The sequence below is a fragment of the Marmota flaviventris genome, chromosome 14, assembly GCF_047511675.1.
Source record: "Marmota flaviventris isolate mMarFla1 chromosome 14, mMarFla1.hap1, whole genome shotgun sequence".
Lineage (NCBI taxonomy): Eukaryota > Metazoa > Chordata > Mammalia > Rodentia > Sciuridae > Marmota > Marmota flaviventris.
The window spans coordinates 44,470,235-44,497,239 of NC_092511.1; the positions used below are offsets into that span (position 1 = coordinate 44,470,235).

At 37.0% G+C, this 27,005-nt stretch overlaps 1 protein-coding gene across 1 annotated transcript in view; it reads left to right on the plus strand.

Moving 5' to 3' along the window:
• The window catches only part of Eml6 (EMAP like 6), a 254,447-nt gene that overhangs the window by 92,147 nt on the left and 135,295 nt on the right, over positions 1-27,005 (plus strand). The window contains exons 2-4 of the mRNA XM_027934520.2: positions 15,409-15,568; positions 18,261-18,359; positions 21,980-22,048. Of these exons, the coding sequence (XP_027790321.2) occupies positions 15,409-15,568; positions 18,261-18,359; positions 21,980-22,048 (328 nt within the window). The remainder of the gene's footprint in view (positions 1-15,408; positions 15,569-18,260; positions 18,360-21,979; positions 22,049-27,005) is intronic.

Below are 27,005 nucleotides of genomic sequence, written 5' to 3' on the forward strand. Positions count from 1 at the left end.
TGAAGCGATGTAGTAGTACACATACTCTCACCCCCCCACCCCCATGAACACATGGAACTTCTAGATAAAACAATACCCCCTGTAAAGACAGAAACTTGGGGAAGGAAATAGGAAGGAGAAAAGAAAGAGGAGCCAATAAAAACACAAGGGGAGGTGTTAGTAACCAAGAGTAAAATAAAACCCAAAGCTCTGCGAGTTGCTATCCTGTGGCGTCTGCAGGTAGCAGGTGGCCCGGGAGCCCTCAGAGGCAAGTGTCCTGAATATGAGTTGTCTGATCAAAGTCAAACCCATCAATTGGATGGTTGAGCCTGACTTTATTAGAAAAGGGTAGGGCTTCAATTTAACATATACCGCTTAGCCTGAGAAGTCAATCTCGTGAAAGGGTCAGGAGTGAGGGTGGCAATGAAATGGTGAGCTCTGTTCCCCGCTTCACCTTTGCCTCATGCCTTTGTGAAACCACCTCAGACTCCTCCAGCCACTCCAAGCCCCCACTTAGCACTCGGGTTTAAGCATTTATCTTTGTCCCAAGTTGGTGAAGTGATTAATATATTAAAGTCAACATTGTCAGTGCTTTGGATACCTTGTGTTTGACCCAACTGGTTAGGGGATTGGTAAGTCAGAGGTTAATTCTACCTGATCAATGTACTGTCATCATTTTAAGATTGTCATTTTAATGTACTTTCACAAGGCTATGCAACCTTGTAATTAAAAACAAATCAAACCTGGCCGTGTTTCCATTTAAGTGAGCCCCAACAGGAAGGAAATTCTTCCAGGATTCTTGTCTTGAAGTCTAATAATCTCATGGGCATGAAATGTTGTTCACTGCTCCCAGTGCCCTCCTATGGGACACCATCTGAAATGCTTCCAGAACATTCTGAGGAAGCAGACCAATGAAATCACTTTGAATTCAATAGTGAATTCACTAGGCCACTTAATACAGCCTTGAAATCTTGTTGCTCAGTTGGTGTGGTGTTAACGCAGTTGTTCAGCTTGCCTTCTACTTTCCAAATCCCTTGATAATGTAAACAAGCAAATTAAGACTTACCCCGAAAATGACTGCATGCTACTCTACAATAGAGGTACAATATTCCAGGAGCAGAACAAATAGAGGTAGTAACGGTTTGCCATCTGGCAAAGCCCCTGGACCAGATGGATTCACTAATGACTTCTCTACAGTACTTAATCAGACCTTACTGGAACACATGACTGGCATATTTAATTATCCTAAATGAACAGGACTTCTGCCAGATATAACCCTCAATGCTTGAGTCATGCTCCTTGCTTAAAGAAGGGAAAAGAGAGATGAATAGATCTAGAAAGCTGGGTTTCGCATAGACCCCTCTCATTAGTGAAACTTCTCATTAGCAAATTGTTGTGTTACAATCTTAGGCAGTACTTCTTTTTCAAAGAATGCACCGTGAGACTAGCCATGCTGATCAAATTCATTTTATCAGTAACAGTTATACTGATGAGAACATCTGGGGGTAGATAAATCTGATATCAGACCTCCCTTCTGACTTCCTGCCCGTGGAAGACTTCTGAATCACCAGATGCCTTCTTTGTGTGTGTTTGTAGGGGAGATATTTTTGTTTCTTTAGGATCACTTTTATTTGATTTAATCTTTTATTTATCAAGGCAATATAGACATACAATTCAAAAATTACAGAAAGCCTTATAATGAAAAACTGTCCCTGCACCACCCTGCCCTTTTCCATCCCTAATCTACTTTCCAGAGGAACATTTTCAGTCCTTTGTGACTGTTCTTTTTGGTGGTTATTTCCACATGTTTAGAACAGTATGATTGATGGCTGTTTCTTGATTTACCCACTTCAGACATGATTAACCTTTAAAACACATGAAGATGGAGCTTACATATACCATTCTTAATCCTTTTTTCTCCTCCTTAAAGGGTGGTTTTATATCTTTTATTTCCTTAAAATTTATCTTGCATCTTTAGGTTACATTTTCACATCTGTATACTTTTGGTTTATCCACTAGAGATAACACCTCTTAGTTCTTCATCTATATGATGAAGACGTTAGTGACTTGATTATTCTGAATGCTCTAGATTATTCTTCTGTTCAGTATACTGTTTTTGACATTCATCCATGCTGTGTATGTCAGCAGTTCATTTCCTTTTTTTTGCAAAGAACAATTTCATTACATAAATATACAATAATTTGTTTATCCATTCACTTCTTGTGGGCATTTGAATTATTTCCAATTTCTGACTATTATAAATAAAGCCACTATAAAAATTTATAAACAAGTCTTGGTTTAGTTATTTACTTTTATTTCTCTTGGGTAAATACCCAGGAGTGGAATTGCTACGTCAAACACAAGTAAGTGTATATTTAACTTTAAAAGGAAATACCAAACTACCGTCCAAAATGACAGCATATTGCATTTCTAATAGCAATGTGTATGTATTCCAGTTGGTGGACACCCTCAGCAACACTTGGCTTTGTCAGTCTCTTTTATTTTAATCATCATTGACATGTTCTAGTCATTTGATTATATTTTAAGTGGGCCTGTGTTATTAAGTAGTAATCATTATATACTCTGGGTACAAGTTCTTGGTGATTTTTTTTTTCCCTGTTTGTGGCTTGTCTTTATATTTTACATTTTTATAATGGTATCTGTCAAAAACCAGAAATTTTGATTTTTGAATTCCAACTTATCCATATTTTTCATATGGTTCATCCTTATTTTTTTCCTCTAAGAAACTATTATCTTTCAAATGTCACAAAGGTTTTTCCCTTATATATTTTTCTTTGTTGTATATTTTAGTTCTTGTTGGTACACTTGAGAAAATTTTTGTATATTTGATGAGGGCTGAGATTGAGGTTTGATATATATATATATATATATTGATATATAAATATATATATATATATATATATATATATATTTGATATATAAATATATATATATATATATTTTTTTTACATGGGTATCCAATCATTTCAGCACTATCTGTTGACAAACTGTACTTTACGCATTGACTTGCTTCACCACTTTTGTTGGACATCAATTGACTAGGTAAGCGTGTGTTTATTTCTAGATTCAGCTATCCTTATGCCAGTGCTATATTATCTTAAGTCTGACTCCTTTTTATAAAGGCTTTTTGGTAGAATTCCACTTTTATTAACATTTTACTCTCAGATGTCTTGATTCTGGGAGAGCAGTACTGTTCTCTCTTGTCATTCATGACTGGATTTGATTTTTACACCCTGTCTTTTTCCTGTACCTGCTTTCTCCCTAGTGTGGCATCTTTGGAGAACCCATCTTGTCTTTTACGAGTGTTTTTTTTTTTAAAATCAGTTTAATTCTAGGAGGATAGTCTTATTTTAAAGTCTTGCTAGGTGGATAGTCTTATTTTAAAGTCTTGCTAGATACCTGAGTTCATATAACTAGCTCTCTATGTACGTGTTTCCTTGACTTTGAATGTCAGTTCTTGGGATAAGGGATATGTTTCATGTGTCTCTCTACATGTGGGAAAGAATAATAATAATAATTAATAATAATAATAATAATAATAATGCCTATATTCTGCTCACTGTTTTAAGAACTATTCTAATCACTGATTTAGGATTTATTAACTCCACATAGCACCTTCTTCAAGGTAGGTACTGTTGTATGGATGAGAAGCTAGGCACAGAGAGGTTGAGTAATTTGCCAAAGATGATTTATAAGAATTTTGGCCAGCAAATGGAGAAAACATACTTTAGTGATGTGCTGGCAACTGTTTAACAACTGCTTAAGAGAAAAAAAATTACACATTTTCATAAGTTTATCATATTTTCTGATATAAATGATACATAGCATGCAATTTATAAATAATGGGATTATATTATAAATTTTAATACTCTATTATAAATTCTACATAGCTAGCCAATTCCTATAGAATGCTTTCATTGATTTTATTTATTTATTTATTGGTAGTTATAGATAGACAGCATGCCTTTATCTTTATGTGGTGCTAAGGATTGAACCCAGTGACTCACACATGCTAGGTAAGCCCTCTACCACTGAGCAACAGCCCCAGTCCCTGCTTTCATAGATTTTTGCTGAATTTTTGAGTCTGGTCAACCAATAGTTGCAGTTAAACCATGATTTGGCAAAATCAAATGAGGAATTAAACACTTGATTACTATATGATTCAGAAAAGAAGTTTCTCACATCATTGACAAATGAGTGTAGTTCTAACATGAATATTGATAAGTTCCATTTAAGACAAAAACAAAACAAAGCAGTGTTTTGGAACTTTAATCAAAGATTAAATGATTTAAATCATTTGCTGTGATGTGAGCAACTTCTCTGAACGGTATAATGGTGTTTCAATACTGAAATATTTTCTCAATTTTATACATGGTGTAACAGATAACATTTATGCTATTTCCTAAGTCTACACAATCAGCAGAATAATAAACCACGCCCTGATTCAGAGCTTTTGTTGATTCCCATGATGTAAATTCACCTAGCATGGCTTATTTCAAGCTACCAATATGACATTGAAAATGAACTTGGGAAAAGAGGAGCAGTATAACACATCATTCTATGATATTTCTGCCATTCAAATGGGATAGCAATAAATAACCTCAAAACTAGAGTAATGGAAAATGCAAAAATAATTACAAAATGATGAATATAATATTACCTTTGTTTTTAATACCATTTATTTAATTGTAAGTTTATGTAACTTAATTTTTAACAGTGGCTGCTTAACAGTTGGTACATAAAGTTGGTGGAATTTAATAATCGGGCCTTGCTGGCTGGTCCAACCCGGCTCGAGCCATGCACTGTGTGCTCTGATCTCAGGCAGCCAAACCACTCCTAACTTAACTCCTTTTATGTGGTGTGAAGCTGTTCCTGGAATATAGTTCTGTACTGATGCAGTAGGTGGCACTCAGTAGGCAAGATTATAATTTCTTTCTCTAAATCACATTACTTCTCGGTAGATATCTCAGTCATTGTGTTTGTTGAGAAGTGCAATTTAAAAGATGCTGCTCAACCATGGATTAAACTAGTGCACAGGTACTTATGTGGTTCAGGAAAATGGACTGGATTCTGGTCTCTCCTAGTTACTGTCATGCCCATTTGTGCTGCCCAGGACCACTTGGAAGGGGAGGCCATCTCCCTGTTGTTAGGAGAGCTCACAGTTCCTGCAGTGGTACTGTACTCCAGGGCCAAGTACATTCCTGGGGACCAGGACTGGACCACCTCCATCCCTGTCTGAGGCTTCTCTACTTCCAGACCACTGTGCTCAAGCCTTCCTTTGCCTTTTCTGCCTCACACAATACATCCCTGAGGTCAGTCCACATCCCTTCAACCACAAGTAGCTGGCCTTCCCTCTGCCCTTGAACTCTCCAGCCCAAAGACCTTGATGCATGTAGGCCTCTAACACTGGAAAGCGCTGCTCAAGGTTATATGCAGAGAAATGGAGGGAGAAAGCTTTCATGCTTTTCTGGTAGTTTTTTTTTTTTTTTTTTTTTTAATGGTTCTAACAGTTATTCAAAGAATCACTGAAGCAGCCTGGGCAACAATGAAATGAGGTTTCACAAAGTAAAGTTAGAATCATCAACACTTTTTAAGTGCTATACTTGAAATAAGTATTCAAATATTTTTTGCCTTAGGGAGTCAAGAATGATTAGTGTTGATTAGCGGTTTTTGTCCAACCTCAAAAGCAAGCCTACTTCTTTCTCCAATCCTATTAATCCTCATCTTCTCTCCTACTCAACATATTTGGAAATCTTCCTGATCTCATCTGACATCAGGAAGACATGCTTTTGCCCTCCCGGCGTGTTACAGAAACAAATCAATTTCTTCTCCCAGATAGTTGATGAAAGTCCTTCTCTGCAGTGCTTTCTATTGCTATGGTAACAGAAGAAGGGATTTCCCAGTGGAACTAGATTTATACATATACAGAGAAAAGCAGCTCTTTCAAACCTCCATCCCTTTTTTTGTTGTTGTTGTTGCCATGTGTATAATACAATAAACACAATAAATTAAGAGCCAAAGGAAAAATAGAATGGCACTAAACCTTTTATGTGGATGTGAAATAAGTCTTCCATTTTATTGAGACCCTTGGTGAAAGGGAGTCAATGTGTAAAATCTTAATATTGTGACATTACTGTTGTAGCTGTAATAATTTGCAAAATTTGCACAAGCTTTCTTAGCAAAGAGTTGGGTTTATGAACTGTGAACTGGCAGATAGACTTGAAATATAAGTAGTATTAGTACTTCTAGTCACAGAATCATAACAGTATGTTATGGTAAAGAGGATGAGAAACCCAGGGGAGAACAAATGTTTTGTGTAATGATGGTGCTCTCCACTTGGATAATTTCCTTGATGGAAGGACATAGTAGTTGGCTATAGCTCATGAAATCTTACCACAAGCCCAGGAATTCAGGTGATGTGATTCTCTCCATCATGATCTCTTAATTGAATATAGAGATCTAACCTTAACTGTGGGATTCACTGTGATATTTTCATACATACATGTATCATGCGTTGATCATGTCTACTTACCTTATTCTACCCTTTCCTCCACTACTACTTCTTCCTGCTGCCCCCCACTTCCATGCTCCTAAGAGTCCCTCCTCTACTTGAAGTTTTTTTTTTTTTAAAGTATTCACATATAAGAGAAAATATGCTAGGCTTGTCTGGCTTATTTCACTTAATATGATGTCTTCAAATTCCATCCATTTCCAAACAAAGGACAGGATTCTATTCTTCCTATGGCAAATACTCCATTGTGTGTATATGTCACATTTTCTTTATCCATTCATCTGTTAACAGGCATCTAGGTTGATTCCATGTTAGCCATTGTAACTAGTGCCACAATAAGAATGGGTATGCTGGGTGTGGTGGTACATACCTGTAATCCCAGTTATTCAGGTGGCTGAGGCAGGAGGACTGCGAGTTTAAATCCAGCCTCAGCAGCAACTTAGCAAGGCCCTAAGCAACTTAGTGATACTCTTTCAAAATAAAACATAAAAAGGGCTGGGATGTGGTTCAGTGGTTAAGTGCTTCTGGGTTCAATCCCTAGTACAAACAAACAAAACAAAACAAAAAACAAAACTTGGTATGCAGTATCTCTTCAGATATTACCTTCATTTCCTTCAGGAGTGAGATAGCTGGATCATATGGGAATACTATTAATTGTGTTTTTTTTTTTTTTTTTGAGGAACCTTCACACTGTTTTCCGTAGTGGCTGTACTAATTTACATTCTTACCAACAGTGTGTAAGGGTTCTTTTTTCTTCACATCCTTGCCAGCATTTATTGTTGTTTTTTATCATAGACACTTCTCCTTGGGTGATAAGGAATCTCATGGTAGGTTTTTAAATTTTTTAAATTGTTCTAATTAGTTATACATGACAGTAGAATGCATTTTAACACATCATATATAAATGGAGTATAGTATAATTTTCATTCTTCTGATGTAGAGTTACACAGGTCATGTAATCGTATGTGCATTTAGGGCAATAATGTCCAACGCATTCTATCCTTCCTACCCTCATACTTCCTCCCCTCTGTCTAATCCAAAGTACCTCTATTTTTCCCTAGTTTTGTCTACTCCCCCCCATTATTGTGAATTAGTATTCACATATCAGAAAACATTCAGCCTTTGGTTTCTTTTGGGTTGGCTTTTTTTTGCTTAGCATAATATTCCCCAGCTCCATCCATTTACCGGCAAATGCCATAATTTCATTCTTCTTTAAGCTGAGTAATATTCCATTGTGTATATACACCACATTTTCTTTATCTATTCATCTGTTGTTGAAGGGCACCTATGTTGGTTCCATAATTTGGCTATGTGAATTAAGCTGCCATACACATTAATGTGGCTGTGCCACTGTCATATGCTGATTTTAAGTCCTTTGGGTATAAACTGAGGAGTGGGATAACTGAGTCAAATGGAGGTTCCATTTCAAGTTTTCTAAGGAATCTCCATACTGCTTTCCATAGTGGTTGCATCAATTTGCAGTCCTACCTAGTATCTTGATAGTTTTCCCTGTACATTCTTTTAGTATTTTCAGAGTTTTGGGTCTTACTACATTGAGGTTTTTGATTCATTTTGAGTTGATTTTGTATGGGGTAAAAGATGGGGGTCTAATTTCAATCTTATATGTGATCCAGTTTCCCAGTACTATTTGTTGAAGAGGTTCTTCTTTCTTCAGTGTATATTTTTGGCAGTTTGTTGGAAATCAGTTGGTTGAAGATGTATGGACTTACTTCTGGGTCCTCATTCTGTTCCATTGGTTTGTTTTTATGTGTCTGTTATTTATGCGAATGCCAGACTGTTTTGGTTGCTGTGGCTCTGCAGTATGTTTTGAGGTATTATGATGCCTACAGTTTTGTTTTGTCTTTGCTCAGAATTGCTTTGGCTATCCAGGTCTTCTGCGCTTCCATGTGAATTTTGGTATCCCCCACCCCTAGTTCTGTGAAGAATATCACTGCTATTCTGATGGAAATTACATTGAATCTGTAATAGTCCATGAACATGGAAGGTCTTGCCACCTTTCAGTGTTTCCTTCAAGTTTTTTCTTCAATATTTTGTAATTTTCACTGTGCAGGTCTTTTATGTCCTTAGGTTTATTCCGTGTGTGTGTGTGGGGGATGGGTATTGTATAGGGGATTAATTTCATGATGTTTTTCTGTGTTCATTTTTTGGTGTGTAGAAACATTAGATTTTTGTATGTTGACTTTTGTATCCTGAGAATTTTCTGAGTTTATCAGTTTGAATAGTCTTTGGATGGGAGTCTTTAGAATCACATCATCTGCAAAAAGTAATAATTTGACCTCATATCTGTGTGCCTTTTTCTTTCTCTTGCCTAATTTCTCTGACCAAAATTTCTAGTACCGTATTGAATAAGAATGATGAAAGTGGACACAACTTGTCTTGTTCTTGATCTTTGGGGGGAAAACAAAGCATTTCTTCTTTGAGTATGATGTTGGGCTAAGGGTCTGTCATATAATAGCTTCTGTTATATAGAGGCATGACCCTTCTATACCTAATTTCAAGACCTTTATCATGAAGGGGTGTTAAATCTTATCAAATGCTTTTTTTTTCATCTATGGAGATGATTGTAATTTTTATTCTTGATTCTGTCGTTGTGATCTACTCCATTTGCATATGTTGAACTATCCTTGTATCTGGAATAAAACCAACTTTCTCATGGTATATGATCTTTTTAACGTGCTATTGAATTCTAATTGCTAGTATTTTATTGAAGAATTTTGAATCTATGTTCATCAGGATTATTGGCCTGTACTTTCATTTTGTGTGTGTGTGTGTGTGTGTGTGTGTGTGTGTGTGTATGTGTCCTTGTCAGGTTTTGGTAGCAGGGTAATTCTGGCCTCATAGAATGAGTTTGGAAGGGTTCTTTCCATTATTCATGGAATAGTTTGGAATCACTGGTGTTCCTCTTTAAAAGTTTGATAAAATTCAGCAGTGAAGTCATCCTCTGGGCTTTCATTTGTTGGGAGAATTTTTATTCCTGATTTAATCTCATTATTTGTTACTGGTTTATTTAGGTTTTTTATATCCTCTTGGTTCAATTTTGGTAGGTCATGTGTGTCTAGAAACTTGTTCAGTTCTTCTAGACTTTCCAATTTATTAACATGTAGTTCCTCAAAATATTCCCTAATGATCTTTTGAATCTCTGGGGTTATTAGTTGTAATGTCTGTTTTGCACCTGTAATTTTATTTATTTGGGTCTTCTCTTTTTGGATTAGAGAAAGGATTATCAACTTTTTTTTTTTAAGAACCAGCTTTGCTTTTTTGATCTTTTTTTATGTTCTTCCAGTCTCTGTATCAGTTATTCCTGTTCTGATCTTATTTCTTTCCTTCTACTGATTTTGAGTTTGATTGGTTATTGCTTTTCTAGGACCTTGAAATGTATCATTAGTTGTTTAAGATTTGCTTTTTTTTAATGTAGGCATTCATTGCTGTAAATTTCCTTCTTGGTACTGCTTTTGCTTTATCCCACATTTGTGTTGGTATGTTCTGTTTCATTTTCATTTGACTCAACAGATTTTTAATTTTTTTTCTGACTTGCAACGAAAAACTGTTTGTTGAAAATGTGTTCTTCAGTCTCCATGTGTTTGTATAATTTCTGTACTTGTTGATTTCTAGCTTCATTTCATTGTGATCAGAGAAGATACAGGATGTTATTTCAGTTTCTTAAAATTTGTTAAGATTTTGTGGCCTAGTATTTCAGGAAAAAAAAACTCCATGCTCTGATGAAAAGAATATGTACTCTTCAGCCATTGAATGAAATATTCTGCAGATGTCTGTTAAGTCTACTCAATCTGTAGTAAAATTTAGCTCTGATGTTTGTTATTTTTTTTTTTTGGTCTTAGATGATCTATCTATTGGTGAGAATGCAGTATTAGAATCATCCACTATTATGTTACTGTATTGGGTCTTTCTCTCCCTTTACATCTAGTGCTGTTTATTTTATATAATGGGTGCTCTGATGTTTGGTGCATATAAATTTATAATCATCATGTCTTCTTGATGAATTTTTCCCTTGATCAATATATAGTAACCTCCTTTGTCTACTGATTTTGTCTTAAAGTCTATTTTGTTAGATATAAGTACAGCTACTCCTGCTTGCTTTCGAATTCCATTCACATGATTTTCCGTCTGTTATTTGGATGAGATGTCCCCCCCAAAAGTTAATGGTAGACAATGAAGGAAAGTTCAGATATGAAATAATTAGATTATCAAAGTTATGACCTAACTGGTAAATCAATACATCTGATGGATTAATAATTTTGTATGGATTACAGATGGTAACTGTAGGCAGGTACGGTGTGACTGGAGGAAGTAGGTCATGGGGAATGTGCCCTTGAGGATTATATTTGGTTTCTTGCTCCTGCTCTCCTTTCTACTTCTGGCTGCCATGAGCTGAGCAGCTTTCCCCTATCATGATGTTCTGCTTCATCTCAGACCCAGAGCAGTGGAGTTGTCTGACCATGGAAGGACCCTGAAACTAAGCCCCAGATAAACTTTTTCTCTTCTAAGTTGTTGTCAGATATTTTGGTCACAGTGATGAAAAGCTGACTAATATACCATCTTTTCACCTTCTGTCTGAATATCTTTGCACATAAGGCAAGTTTCTAAGAGACAGGGTATTGTTGGTTCTTATTTTTAATCAATTCATGCAGTCTGTTGGGTTTTTTCTTTTCTTTTCTTTCTTTCTTTCTTTTTTTTTTTTTTTTTTGAAAGGGGGGAGTACTGGGGATTGATGTACCACTGAGCTACATTCCCAGGGATGTTTTACTTATTGTTTTTGAGACAGTCTCACTAAGTTGTCAAGATTGGCCTTGAATTTTTGATCTTCCTGCCTCAGCCTCCTAGTTGCTGGGCGTATCGGTGCACGCCATCACACTTGGTCTTTTCATCAGAGAATTAATACCATTTATATTTGGTTATTACTGAAAAGTATAGACTTTTCCTGTCATTTTATTGATTTATTTTTTTCTGGTTATTTTTCATATTCTTTGTTTTTATTCGTCTTTTAAGTTTGATAGTTTACTTTATTGATAATGTTTCATTTCTCATTTGTACATCTCTTCTAATGGGATTGATTCTTCCATGTGCTGTCATGATGGTGATTATCTTTCTTCCTCTTTGAGGTGTAAATTTTCCCTAAGCCTCTTTTGAAATGTTGGTCTGGTGGTCATGAATTCCCTTAGTTTATTCTTTTCTTGGAAGGATTTTCTTTGTTGATTCTGAAGGATAATGTTGCTGGGCATAGTAATCTTGGTTGACAGTTGCTTTCTTACAGGATTTGAAATGCATCCATCATGTCCTCCTGGCCTTTAGGGTTTCTTCTAAGAAATCTGCTGTTAGTTCAATGGGTTTGACTTTAAATGTGACTTTCCCTTCCTCCACCATGAGAGATCCTCAAAGGCACAGGGGGCAACCAAACCACCAAGTTCTGTGCTGGAATGGGGTAAAGGAACTGCAGGATCTGTCATCCTCAATCCTGGTGTCTTTAATCCTGGCTCCTGGGCAAAATCACAGCTGACTATTCTTTCCCCAAATCTCAGAGGGCAGACCCCTCTGTCCATTGACTCCAAAGGGCAGTATCCTATGCTTTTCTCTGCATCAAGACCTACAGAATAGAACTCCCAGCAGGCTTGTGTTCCAGTCACTCCCTTGAACCAAGACTCTTATGTCTACCACTGCCCAGCCAACGCAGTAGGGTGTCCACAGGGTCCAGGAGATATGAATATGCTGGGGCTTCTGAACCACAAAGCAGTACAGTTTCAGACAATAGGACCCTTCTCAAGGGGGTTGCAGTGAACTTCTCTAAGGTTAACCTGCTGGGCAGATTCCAGATCTCTTCTTGCTTTAGGCTGTATGTCTGTAGGGTATAGACTTCTGCACCATCCTTCAACTTTCTCTTTCACTTTTAGAAAGTTCCCTTCTCCTGGATGTGGTGCTTCTACCAGGTGCTGGGGTTCTCCATTTCTCTTGCTGTAATTGCTAGTTTATGAATTTCACCAGGTCTTGATCTCTCTGCTGTTGATTTCTGGTACTCGCCCACTGCTACTTAACCTGCATGTATGGTTGTATGCCTGTTGCTTTAGTCTGTCCTGTGAACAATTTCTGGATGCCTCGATTGCACCATATTGCTCCCTTCTGCAGGTATTTAATGCTTACTCTGCCATATCATGTTCTAGGAACTATTTAGTGTTGGAAAACAACTGCTTTTATTAAGTATGCACTCAGTCAAATCCTCTTATTCATAGCCCTTAGGACTCCAGTGCTCACCTGAGGACATCTCCTTGGTTTCCCCACTAAAAATTGGATGGAATTAAGACCACTTTTCCCAAAGTCAGACTCACAGGCTTCAGATTCTAGTATACTCTGTGTGTCACAAAACCCTGTTGCCCAAGCCAAAAACTTCTATTGACTTTGACATGCTCATGTTTTTCCTTAACCTCAAACATTCTAAACTTTCTTTCTCTCTTTCTCTAAAAGCTCCTGATTCATCCTTTACCTATCTTATCTCATTATCTCCCCCAGAGCTCCTAGCTGATTTCTTTGCCTCTCCCATGAATACCCATGACATATCTGTCCTTTGCCTTTTACTGTGAAACATGCTTGTAATAGTTGGTGGTGATCTAACTTCCCAGCCTGGTTAAGTGGACTTTCATCAGCTGCCCTTGCCTGCTGGACCCATCTCATTTTGTGCCCAATTGTCTTTTCCCATGAATCCCCTTTTGCATCTTGTCTTTTATATGAAGTTAAGCTCTCTCTAATATCCTGGGTAGCTGGTCTCTCCATGTTCCCTCTTGCTCTGTCATTGTATGTGTGGGCATGCATACATGTATATGATATTATATAATGATTTCTTTATATGTCTGTCCTCCTTAAGGTGGGCTCTGTGAAACACAGGCAGGGTCTTTTCTGTTTATATATCTATTACACTATATCTCACATACCCAATCCTTAGTTTTGTTTAATGAGTTAATGAAATAAAATATACCAGTTTGTCACAGGGTTTTCATAGACAGCCTCCAGCCACTTCATTTAATGACACATGAATGGCATTTCTAATCTTCCTGCAGTTTGCTAGGACATTTCCTGTTGTAGTTTGCATCTGAAGTGTTTCCCAAAGGTCCAGGTAGTGAACACCTGCTCCCTGGGGGCTGTTGAGAGGTGTTGGGACCTGGTGGGAGACCATTGGGGGAAGAGGAGGGGGAAGAGCCCTTCCTCTTTCACTTCGGTTTGCTTCTCCCAATCATGATGTGTTACTCTGTATCATGTGCTGCTGCATCATGCAGTTGGCCAAAGGAATGGGGCCAGTTGATAAAGGACTGAAACCTCTGAAACAGCCAAAATAAACCTATTCTCTCCTTAAATTAGTTATCTCAGTTTTTTTAGTAATGGAAAATTATCATACTTATAAGCCATCTACCAGATATATCCCCAAAAAACAGACTTGGAGGCTCCTTTTATACTTTGTCTATCATCTCCTAACAACTCTAATTGCTAAAAGGTACTACAAGCTTAGAAAGTTTCAAAGCCCTATCATTCACCTGTTGTGAATGAGTTTCCTTTTTTTATATTACTTCCTTATAAAGATCCTCAAGGATATTTTCTAGAAGACACTTGTACATGTCTAACTGGCATTTAAAACTGTTTGGGTGCAACATGCCCTTTCAAAATCAAACAGACATGCATGTGTTGCTCATATCTATATAATGCCAGTCACACAGCTGATGATGATGAAACTTGTACTGTGCTCAGTCTGTGCTGGGCACTGTAGTAAATGCTTTAGATTGATTACATCATCTATTTCTATATAGTATCTCCATTTGGTTGATGAGGAAAGCAAGCAAAAGAGAGCAATTTGCCCCTAAAAAATTATTTTGTCCATAGAAACCAGAGATAGTAAGAGGCAGCCAATAGGCAAATCCAGGTGTCCTATTCCAGAGCATATACTTAATAACATATGGAAATTAATAAGAGTACACATCTAAGAGTAGACTCTTAAGTCTAGTTTTCTTCACTGAGCAGATACTGAAAGTTGAATTTGTGAGACATTGTATTTCAGAATTATCAGTTTCCTTGGGTAATGTGCTCTTTTTTGTTTTTATTTTTTAAAATTCTAACACATGTTTTTAGAAGGCACAACTTCTTCATGCAATGAATTTGAAACATTATAGTGATTTCTCACCTAGGAATAATGATGATAACCTTTCTCTCTTGACTGCTACAGATTCCTTCAATTTTTTGACAAAGTTTTATTTTGATTGGACTACTGAGGAAAATTGCTACAAAAAACCACCAGCCTAGTAATTGGCAGTTCTCTTGGTGTCACAGTAATTTACGTAAAATGGAAATTTTCATTTAAAATGCATAATCTATGACAATGGCCTCAGAAACAGCACTTCACTTTGGGACCTGTCCGTGCTTTGAAATCCTAATGAGGACAGTATGCAGTGTTCCTGCAGGCAGGTTTAATTGATTGGAAAAGTGAATTTTCTCCTAGCAACAGTGTTCCCCCCATCAAATTTAAGTCAAAAGCTAGCTTGAAAGTAGAGCAGTGTTTTGTAAGTACCCATCATCATATAAAGCATTATAGACTCATACAGATTTTCTAATTGGAGAATTATAATAGTATCTGCTTTACAAGGTAACCAAATAGGTAAGATCAGATGAAATCATCAAATTGTACTAAACCTCTCTTTACCAAAGCTAAACATTTCAACTTGGACCCATCAGGTAATTAATTACTTTGGGATACCTTAGACTCTTGGTTTTGAAATCAGCTCATTATATGATTTAAAATGAGAAACAGATTTGAATAAAAGGTGATCACTGTCTGTCTTTTATGTAATTGGAAGATGTAAAAAGAGGACATTTTTCTCTTTCAGCCTTGCCTTACACCCAGATAAAACTCTCATTGCAACTGGCCAAGTTGGGAAGGAGCCGTATATTTGCATATGGGATTCCTATAATGTCCAGACTGTGTCTATTCTCAAAGATGTTCACACACATGGAGTTGCCTGCTTGGCTTTCGACTCAGATGGACAGGTGTGTATCTTTCTCTGTTTATGTTTTCCTTAATTACTTTTTACAATTCACCTAAAATTAGAAGGCAAATAGCCAACCTTTGCTGGCTTCTCTTGGCAGCCTTCTTCCTTGAATTCCTCACAGCTTTGGCCCTTTTCCAAACTTGTTGTACTGTTATCAAGCTCTGTATATATGCACCAGCGTTGGTTTTCCCAGTCCCACTGTCTGGTTTAAAAAAACCTCCATAGAAGAAGTCATGAGCTTATGAAGGTAGGCCCACCATGATTCAGCAATTCCATTTTGACATCCATTGTAGCTTCCCCCTTAGAATAAGGACTGGACCAAGCCATTTTTGCAGACCTCAAGTCCTGAGCATCATGTTCTACCCCTTGATTTCAGAAGGTAACATCACCTAATAATCCACTGAGAAGATTCTCTTTGACTCTTTACCTTGAGGTCATTTCTGACTCCTTTTCCCCACCATTCCCAGTCATCAATTCCTGCGTATTTATAAGTTTCAAGTTTCTTTACAATAACTCTGACATTCATTCTCCCCTTCCCATTCTCAGTGCCACTGCCCACTAAGTTCCAAATTAGAGCCATGTCCAATTTAGTTTAAGTAACTTCTGGTCCCCTCTTAGTTTCTTGATAACGCTTTTCATCAACTGAAGGAAGCGTTGAACCATTCTTTAAAACCAATACAATCTCAGGGTACCACTGAATGAATTCCACACTTTGTAGATGGGCCTTCTAGGTTAGCTCCAAGTTCCAAAGTAATCAAATTGGACAAGTTAGTAAGATTCCTCTGCCAGGTCTTGTGCTTTGCTTACTTGCGTGGCCCCTTGAAGAGAACCATTCTTTGAAGACACTTCAAGGGTCCTTGTGAAACCTTCCCAGTCTCTACAACAAAGATATCCCCCCTTCACTGGATCTATAGCAACGCTTGCCAGAAAAGATGTTAATATGTTACAGTAAAGGATGGAAACAGGTCATTCCTGGCTGCCACTGCATGTGCCTTCCTGCTAAGGCTGTGCTTCTCCATGTGCCTTTGCCACCCTTCCTTTGTCTTTATCATCTTATGTCAGTTAATTCCTTCAATTCAGTTTTTGGTAAATTTTGGACTTGGTTTTGTAAATCAGTGCCATGAAATGATCTGGGATATTATTCACAGAAGCTTGACAAATAGGAGTTTATAGAAAATTCAGTAGTTATAGGAGGTGACCAGGTTTGACTTCTTTTTAAATAATTCACATTTACTTGGTGTTTTCTGCTAGTTTAGTCATTATTCAGTCAAATTTAGTCGTTATTTTTTCTAGCGCTAGATTTATTATATATGTAGGCCTCTGACATATGTGATTTTAATTTTACTAGTTGGTAACCTCATTCAGTTTTGTCAGAATGATGCATACATTCCGTCATAGTGCCACATCTAAAGAGCAGTGGCAGCTGGGTAGTGATAATTTGTTCAGGCTTGTGGTTTTATTGACTTCCTGATTAAATGGAATGAATGTGTCAGGATGCATATGTATGTATAAGTGTAAATTTGTGCTTCTATGTGTATCTATATGCACATTCTCTAATCTCATTACTTCAAGCAAACATCTAAAATTTGTTCTGAAATATAACAAGAAAATGTAATGCAGTGGAGGGTGATCCATCTTTAACTATCAGTTCTTGGTACATGTTATTTCATTTAGAATCCCAGCTATTCCCTTAGGGCTTTATTTTGAAGGGTGGGATGGGTGGATTGCGGATAGGCAACTGTCAATTGAGAAAAATAACCTCTTATTTGTTTACAATTATGGATTTCACGGCTTGTTGATGCCTATTGCTTCAGGTCTGCTATATTCCCTGGACAGAGTTCTCTGGAACCAAATGATATTTAGAAAACAATAAACGGCCCATTAGTTCACAATTGACAAAAGGCAATAGAAATGCTTATCTAGGGGTAAGTGGTTCAGTGGTAGAGCACTTGCCTAGCATGTGTGAGGCACTGTGTTCGATTCTTAGCACCACATATAAATAAGTTAAATAACGGTCTATCAACAACCAAAAAAAAATTAAAAACAAAAAAATGCTTTTGTAGGTAACTATAGGACCTGTCACTACAAATGAACAAAATCTATTTCTTTTGACTTTTTTTCATTCAAATAAGAATCTTACCTTTCCCATGTTTAGCTGCCTTTTTTTTTTTTTTAACTACTAAAAACTGAGTGGAATTCACCCATTCTAATTTTCTTATATGGATAAAAGCACAATCACATCTTATTTCCATTGCTGGAAACCTTGATGAAAAATTACAGCAGAAACCTTTCTTAAAGACATGTTTTAAAATCTCTGAGGTTCCCTAGGTCTGACATTAAGATTTTAAATTTAAAAAAATTAAAAATTTATCCCTTGCCTTCAAGTCCAGGTCCTATAACTTCTGCTGATCTTTCAGGACCTTGTGAGAGTTTGAATATGTTTTTCCTTTTTTTCAAAAGGACATATGAGCAGTGGCTTTTAGTTTTTTTAAAATTTTGGTACCTACTAATGGAAGTCATGTATTATAATACCTTTTGCTCTGTGTTTAGAATGGATTTCAAGAAATCAATTTATAAGAAATTCAATGCCTATCCTATAGGAAGAAATCACTATTTGTTGAAAGTAAACATGAGTAATAGGAAATCTTCACATCACTTTCAGATATTAAATTATTCTTTTTTTTTTTTAGCGTTTAGCCTCTGTGGGATTGGATGCCAAAAACACTGTCTGCGTTTGGGATTGGAGGAAGGGAAAACTTCTGGCTTCAGCCACTGGCCATTCCGACCGGGTAAGACCTTTATTAGATCAAACTATGCAGTTTTCAAAACTGTAGCATAATTGTGATACTGCTTCTCAGATTAGTATATTTCTAAAAAATAAATTGTGTTACATGTAGGTTTTTTTCCCCTACAAAGTCAATTTATAAACATTATTTCCTTTTTACTAATGATGTAGTGTGCTACGTTAGCATCATTGCTTCTAGAGATCACATACTTTGAATTTCTACTGCTTTTCATAGATGAAGAAACTTTTTTAAATCTGTTTTTTCTTAAGTTGTATATAGACTCAATGCCTTTGTTTGTTTTTATGTGGTGCTGGATTGAACCCAGTGCCTCATAAGTTTCGAGGCAAGTGCTCTACCACTGAGCTACAACTCCAGCCCTAAAGCAAATTTTTGATGCTGGCACTTGACTTCTTCCTAAAATAAAAATAGAATTAAAATTTAAATTATATATGTAGTTTAGATGTATTCATTTAGACATGGAAATAATTGCTAGAAATATTCACGATTATAAGGGTATGCATTTTAATTTTAAATGACCGTAATGACAATTTTGTGATTGTTATATTTGAGAATGTTGAATGCACATGTGGCCTGATTACCATTCATATTGAAGTCAGTGTGATGAGAAATGATAATTCCATGTAGTCATGGCTGGCAAGGTAAAGAATGGGCAGCTATATGCACACAACTGGTCAGAATTCAAATTTCTCCATTGTCTTGCATACTTGAATAATTCGACTCCTTTCTTGTCTTGCTTTCTAGTTTAAAAGAAAAATGAATTTGCATGAATATCTTACCTTGAATCTCTAGTTGTTTTGTGTTTCTATACAATATAATTATCTTTCTATATAGAATGAGGCCATAATTAAACTTTAAGTTCATTATCTCTTGCATAATTGGAACTCTGAAAATATTTTATAAGAATGTTACGTTCATCTGGAGATGTATAGTTATGAAGGGACTTCACAGCTGTTGCAAATTCCTCTCCAGGAACAGGTCTTCACAAAACCTAGCAGTGACAAGCAATATAATTTAAGTGTTGAAAAAGGACTGGGGCCCCTTTGATTCAGTGGATCCCAACCCTAGCTGCATGTAGAATCCCCTAGAGAGATTTCACTGCATAGTAACAAAAGGACTTTACCTTCAAGGATTTTATTTCTTTTTTTTCTCTTTCAGTGCTGAGGTTTGAACCCAGGACCTTGTATATGCTGGACAAGCACTGTCCCACTGAACTTTTCCCCTGGCCCCAGGGATCTGAGTTTAATAGATACTTAGTACTTAATGAAATATTTAGGTTGAAATATTTCAGTTCTTGAGTTTTGGTTGCTACTTTTCCTGCTCATACTGTGATCCTATCATACATATCTTGCAAGTTGTGTTGGACTGGGTTAATACATGAACAGACAGTGATTACCAAAAGTGGACTTCAGACCCAGTACACAGGATTGGGATGCCCTAGCCAACTCTGATGAAAACAAACTTCATGTAATTTCTAAGTAATTCTGAAATTACTACTTCTAATTCTGCATCATTTTATACAGCCTGATCTAATATACTGTATTAGCCTGGTTTAATATACTATATGTTAGACTTTTGAACCTATTGCCTTGGAAAAAAGTGTTGTAAATACAGTAAAATATCCTTACTTAGAAAAATGGCCTAATGTGCAGACCTTTGTATACAAACTTTCTATACCTTTGCATATATAAAGTGCTTTTAGTGTGTTGTTAAATTCCTGTTAAACTAAATTTGGCCTGACCCTGCCTCCATGTCTTAAGTCCCTACCAATCTACAAACCAAAAACCTAACTTAGAAGTGTACTTTTGAAACAAATAACTGAGGCTCAGCCTATCATAGCAGCTGAGCTTCAGTGAATTGCAGGCTGCCAACCGAGCAGACCATGGGTAAATGAGGCAAAAGCCAAGCTCTAGCACCATCTGAGCTATTGGTACCTGACTTATGTGTCCTGCCTGCATATGTTTCAGAATGGAGCTCCTGAATCTATGCTGGTCCTGAGGGCTGTCCAGTTTGTAAAGGCCTCTGTTCAGTTAAATTTTAATTTCTCTAAGTTGCTGCTTGTAACATGTCACGTGACCAGCTCATCTGATCTCAATGACTGTCCTTTTTGCTCAGTTATATTTTCCAATTGGGGGTAGATTGTAAAAAGTGCAGTGTTAGTCTAGTGAGAAATGAGTCCAGATTGCTTTAAGGAAATACCTTACACTGTCCCTAGGCCCTGTTAATTTGTATCACATAGTTTGTTCTTTATTACTGATGTCTTTATTATTGGTGCCAGTATGAGTTATTGGTTGCTTATGATTAACTTCAAGATTATTTTAGTCACTAAAATACTTAACATATTACATTTGTATAATGGTGCTTTATAACCTGCAAAGTGATTTCATTTACATTATCTTAACTGATATTATATATATATTTTTTAGATGTTGATAGGCCTTTATTTTATTCATTTATTTATATATGGTGCTGAGAATCAAACCCAGAGCCTCACACATGCTAGGCAAGCATTCTACCACTGAGCCACAACCCCAGCCCATCTTAACTTATAACCAAACTGAGGTAGAATTATCCATTTTGGAGACAATGAAGTTAAGGTTAGAGATGCTGGGACTGAGCTCAAATAGGGAAAACGAATCCTTGGACCAAGTCCTTTTTCTTTAGTGCACTTTCTAGAGCTCATAATTACTCCTTTCTAGGTGATGACAAGCTAGTGGCTTAGGTTCCTTCGCTTGTCTAGACTTTGTCCCTGACAATTGTTCCCTTCCCCTTATGAGTACTTCACAGAATGTGGTTCATGGACCACCTGCATCAGAATCTCCTGGAGACTGTTTAAAAGTTCAGGTTCTTGGACTCTATTCCAAAACCACCTAATGAGAGTGTTTTGAATGAATCCTGGAAAAACACATTTTAAACAACAGGACAGACACATTTGACTTTCAGTGTTGGTGGACCTCTCTTCCCTGTCTCCAAAATGGAAATGGAACTCCCTGTAGACTCTCTGGTAGCTTTTAAAGAATGACAAATAAGATTAGCTCCTGTGTTTTCAGTTCCTTAGAGAATTGGAAATGTGAGTATTTTGGGTCAAATTAAAATGAAGGTTTAAAGGACTATTTTAGGTGGGCTAATTAGTGTCAGACAACTAACTTTGTCTCACATTCTGTGATGATTAGAAGATGTTGGCCACATTAAGTTGTAGTTGACAAAAATTTTCCTAGCTAAAAGGAAGCATTTTATAATTCTTTTAATTTTTATTGAAAAACTGTCTCCAAAGTGTTTTATCTGCACTGCAAATAAAGGTAGAAATTTGGTTTAAAAATTACCCTAAATCATGAGAATTTGTTTACCCCAGATGAACAAAAATAAAATATGATACTAGTTCCCAGTTCTGGGGTTAATTACCTCTCTATTCAGGCCAAAGGTAAGTAGACATGAGGTGGTGAAGAGTTAGCTGTACCTGACTTGTTCCCAAAGCTGAATCCCAGTTTTCCATTCTGTGCAGGTTACGTTGTACGCTAAGTGTTTTAGGATAGAGACTTAGCAGTTGTACTGGTTTTCAGAAGAAGATAGAAACACATAAAATGACCAACTTTTTTTTTTTACAGATTTTTGATATTTCCTGGGATCCATATCAGCCAAACAGAGTGGTTAGCTGTGGAGTAAAGCATATAAAGGTAAAGTAGTTATTAAACAAAATTTTTATACCTTGTATGAAAAGAATTTTAGGTGTCAATATAATTGGGGGTTGAGAGATTGCTTGACTTTACTTTTTTTCCTTAAACTTGAAGCCCTTTTACCTGTTCCCCTGATCCTGAAGCAAGCCAGCATCAGCTGATAGTGCTCTTTCAGAAATACAAAGTCATGATAATCAAGTGAAACACTCAGCAGGCAGCTGAGAAAGAAACTTTGTTAATTAAATACGCAACTGGATACTTCTGATACTTCTAGAATGTTTTAAAATAGTTGCACTTTTTAATATTATGAATTAAGTTTTTAAATTATAATGAATGCTTACTGATATTGCTCGTTGAATCTTTGACACATTGGTGTGTTTTCTTAGGTGTTTAACATAGGGATATAATACAGTCCTTCCTAAGCTATTGGTGTTTTTTTTTAACCTTTTTAACTTTTATTTATTTATTATTTTATGTGATGCTAAGGATTGAACCCAGTACCTCACACATGCTAGGCAAGTGCTCTACCACTGAGTCACAACCCCAGCCTCTAAGCCATTGGTTTTTTAAAATTTTGCAGTATTGGGGATCAAACCTAGGGCCTTGTACATGCAACATAAGTGCTATACCATTGAGCTACATCCCCAGCCCAGGCCACTGGTTTTTAAATGCCTCCTGCCTTCCTCTAGACTATACAGGCTGAACCTGCCTCCTACAAGGCCCACATTTGCTTCTTTTTGTTTTGTTATACAGCTAACAAAATTAATACCATCAACATACTGTGCTTTCACATAGCAAGAATTTCTCCTGAACTATGGGATATGGTGCAGGATCTTCTGTCTATAATGTTGTAGATAATATAAATTCAAGTCCATAAATAAGAGTACAAAAATCGCCCTGGTGAATGGAGCATGTCTGAATCTCTGTTAATACAAAAATGGTACTTTTCTATATGAATCGAGTAGATCCTGTCATTCCTCCAAATTGCCCTTCTTGTTTCATCACATTCCCAACTTTTCCCTAGTGTACGTTATTTATATGCAGGATTTCCCTTGACATAAGTACCAGTAACACATGGACCTAGAAAACTCATAAGGAGAAGCATACATTATTGTTTTATTATAATAACAGCTATTTCTCTGAGGTCAAAATATCTAAAGATCACACAAATTTATATTATCCTGTTATGAAAAGACTCTAAGCCACATCACTCTATTCCAAATGAATGGGGTGGGAAGTATGCAGAAAAAGTACATCTCCCTTTAATCTTCTTCCTACAGCTAAAGTTTAGATCATATAATCTATCAGAGGGGGTAAAAATCTGGTGGGTTAGTTACAGATAAATGCGGCCACACTGTTATCACAAGAAATTTTGGTAATAATTTTTGTAGTGTGGTATTTAAAGGTATAAGATGTTCTACCAAGACCTTAAGGCTTCATAAACATTTTAAGTTTATGGTATAAGATGGTATTCAAAGTTATAAGATGTTCCGCTCAAAGGTATAAGATGTTCTACCAAGACCTTAAGGCTTCATAAACATTTTAAGTTCTTGTGCAAAGACCTCATCTTCAACCTGAGAAGATGTCTGCTGGCATGCACTTTTTGCTTTAGTGGCAGATGGAAGCTCCTTCCCCTATGCTTTGTACAGTACACCTGAAAGGCCAAAAATCTTGTGCCATTTAATAAATACTTGCTGAGTTTGAACTATGTGAAAGAGCAAGCACAGACCCTGTTTTCAGTAACTTGAAGTTTAGAGGTTAAAATGTTGGAACAGAACATCTATAAGAAAGGCAAAACTCCAAACCTCCCGGGGTATAAAGGAGATCCCATATGGTATGAGGTACATTGTTCTGGAGCCTTGGTAGGCAGCAGAGCCCAGGGAGACTTTCTCTTTAAATCAGGATGTTAGGGAGGCTTTGGTCACCCATGGAGTCATGGCACTGGGGAGCCAGGAAGGTCCTTGGCTCTTGATGTGTGCCAAGATTACCAATGGTTGCATCATTGAAGAACTTCTTTATGTAGTTTGCTTTCTGTGAGAACCATTGTTTTGAAAGATTTTTTGGCACAAAATAGTAATTAAAGAATAGTTCCCTTAGCAGCCTTTTATTGATCAAATATGTGTCTCTGCGGCGTGAGTTTCTGATCAGCTGAAGATAGGAAGAAGCACTGAGTTGTTTTTCAAGTAAAGTAGTAAAGAATCATGAGGTCATGATGAGCTGATTTCCATTAGGCTCTGGTGGTTTCCTGGATATCTGGGAGCCACAGTCCAACCTCCACTGTCCAGCCTTCTTCCACAGGAAGCTGAGACCCAGGAGGGTACTTGATTTTGAATCCTGATTCTGTTTCTCTTTCTTGACCCTGGTCAAGCTATTTAATCTCCGTGAGACTGACTTTCTTCCTCTCCCCACCACCAAATATGGGGATTGCTACCTCCTGAATTCATTGAGTTGCATTAAAGAGTGTATGGTACCAATAGGGGCACAACAATGTTAATTTTTCCTTATTTTCTAGGATCACAGAAATGGTGGCAGGGAGATTTAAACGCATCCTTTGGCTCCCTTTGTAGAGTTCTTCCTACAGAGCAATTCTCTCTTTAATGGTCTGTCTTGGCTTAACTTTTCTCCAAAACATAACATTAATTGGGTTCTAACTAGATGAGCTGTTTAATTGAAAGAATTCTCCAGCTTCCTCCCTATTTCTTTCCATCCTTGGTTAACTCTTTTAGTTCTAAACACACAGACAGATAAAATTCTGGAGCTTTATTTGAAAGTACTATGCTGGAAAAAATTATCCTGGAAATAATATCCTGTGGAAAACAGTAGCATTGACATCATTCAATCCCCTTCAAAAATACTATCCTGTTTTCCACTTATCCTGTTTAGTTATTGTAGCAGATTTATGCATTTTTTTCCTAAGCAAAAATGAGCATCTTTACCTCAAATGGAAGAATCTGCAAATGTCCACCCAGAAAGTCTTTATGAATTTTATTTAGAAATACAGAACAAATTTAAGCAGGCTTTGATAAGTTGTCTTCACTACCTATATTCTAAATTTGGGTTCCAGAATTCCTCCACATTTTTCTCCCTCCCCAACCTGTGTTAACGTTGAGTGAATGATTCTAGTCACAAGTTGGGCACAAAATCTTTGCATTTCAAGAGAACATTTTTATGTGAAGGTTTTGTAGCTAGGGTAAAAATCCTTCCTGGTTTTGTAAGTTCTGTGTTTGGCAAACAGGCAAATTACAATTATCTGAAACGAATGCTTGCAAAACAGTAACAGTTGAGCATCATCTGCTTCATTGGTTTTACAGCAAATGAGCCTACAGGTCTGTGCATACTGTTGAGCCTTCTCCAATTTCTAGTTGTAGACCTCGGAAGCCTGGGGGACTACCTAGGGCTTGATGAACTCCGAGGCACCTGCCAGTTCTAACAAAATTTGCATTGCAATTTGTGAATGGAGATTGGAGAAGATAAACAATGTCTCTCCATTGGATGGGGATTTAATGATGCCAATGCTACTCTTTTCCAAATAGAAAATGGTCTCCAGAAGAGATAATATCTTGGGTATTTTCCATTCTCTGCAGAAAATCTTCTGGCATTATATCTACATATGCCTTTTAAGAGAACCCTTTGATTTATTCAGAATGTTTCCTGTCATTACACTAACTGACTGGGTGATTGTTTTATCAGAAAACCTTTATCTGATCACATCTGAGGGTGTTCTTCTTTTTTTGTATGCGTGTAGCTGTCCATCAAAAAAATAATTAACTGAAGCTGGCAGTGCACATCTCAAGTCAAAGGACAAAATACTCTGTTTAATCCTCCTTCGTGAGGAGACACGAGAAAGGAAAACACCTGCCCTGGGCATCTCCATGAAGCAAGTTCTTCGTCATATTTGTATTAACAGTAATTATTTGTGTCCAATTGTACAAATTCAGAGTTAAAACCTCAACTTAGCTTAAACCTAACTAGCCTTTTCCCTGAATGTTTTTATTCTTTCAATGTACACTTCAGTGCCTTTTCACAAAAATAACGCCACCTAAAGAAATGAATGGTGCTCCTCCCTCAAGAGGAGCATCCTGAGTTGCTCCCCATAGCTGCACACCTGCTTCTCTTCCCACTTCCTCCAGGGCTGCCACAGTCCCCACCATGCTACCAATGGTGCAGTCATCCCCAGACTGCCTCCCTGTGTACCCAACTACACCAGGGGACCTCCCTTTTCCTCTCCTGTGGTCACATAGTATTAGGGTAGTCACTGAATTTCTTTTTTCCTTCCTCACACACTGCTGTCACCGGGTGGTGTCTGGTCTGGTCCTCCTGAGCCTTATGTAATTTCTTCCTCTCCACTGAGCTGAATCCTATCCTTGTTCATTCCATTTAATATAACTCAGGGGTTCCTCTAGCTTTGAATTCCCTTGTCCCTTGTGCATAATCTGAATATGATGTCTTAAAATTCTCACTCTTTTTTTCCATATATACATTTTAATTCGACTTATAGATCTCAGAGTAAATATCAAGATTTCGTTGGTTCCTCGTGTATGACCCCCATTTACCCGTACCTTTGCCAAGTCACTGATGCCTCCTTTCCCTCACTGCCCAATGGGGACAGTAGTTGAATCTGTCTTTGGCCAGTTCTCAAGCATATTAAGTTATTATGAAACACTTCTGTTCTTTAGGAGATCAAATAGCATGTGGAGAAACTTTTATAAACTGTGAGGTGCTATGTAAATGGCAGTGAAATTATACCACTTCATACTTTCAAAACTATATCAAAGTAAAGTGTTGGATTTCTGTATAATTATGAGTGTCCCTAATAGTAATGGTCCTCCCTTGAATTGTGCAACTAAAATGGAAAAACCTATTCAGTCCTTTGACTGTATGGAAATATCACTCATATTTAGAAACATATTTCTACAGTATAGAGGTGTAAAGCTTTTAGTTAGAAAGCAATTATTTC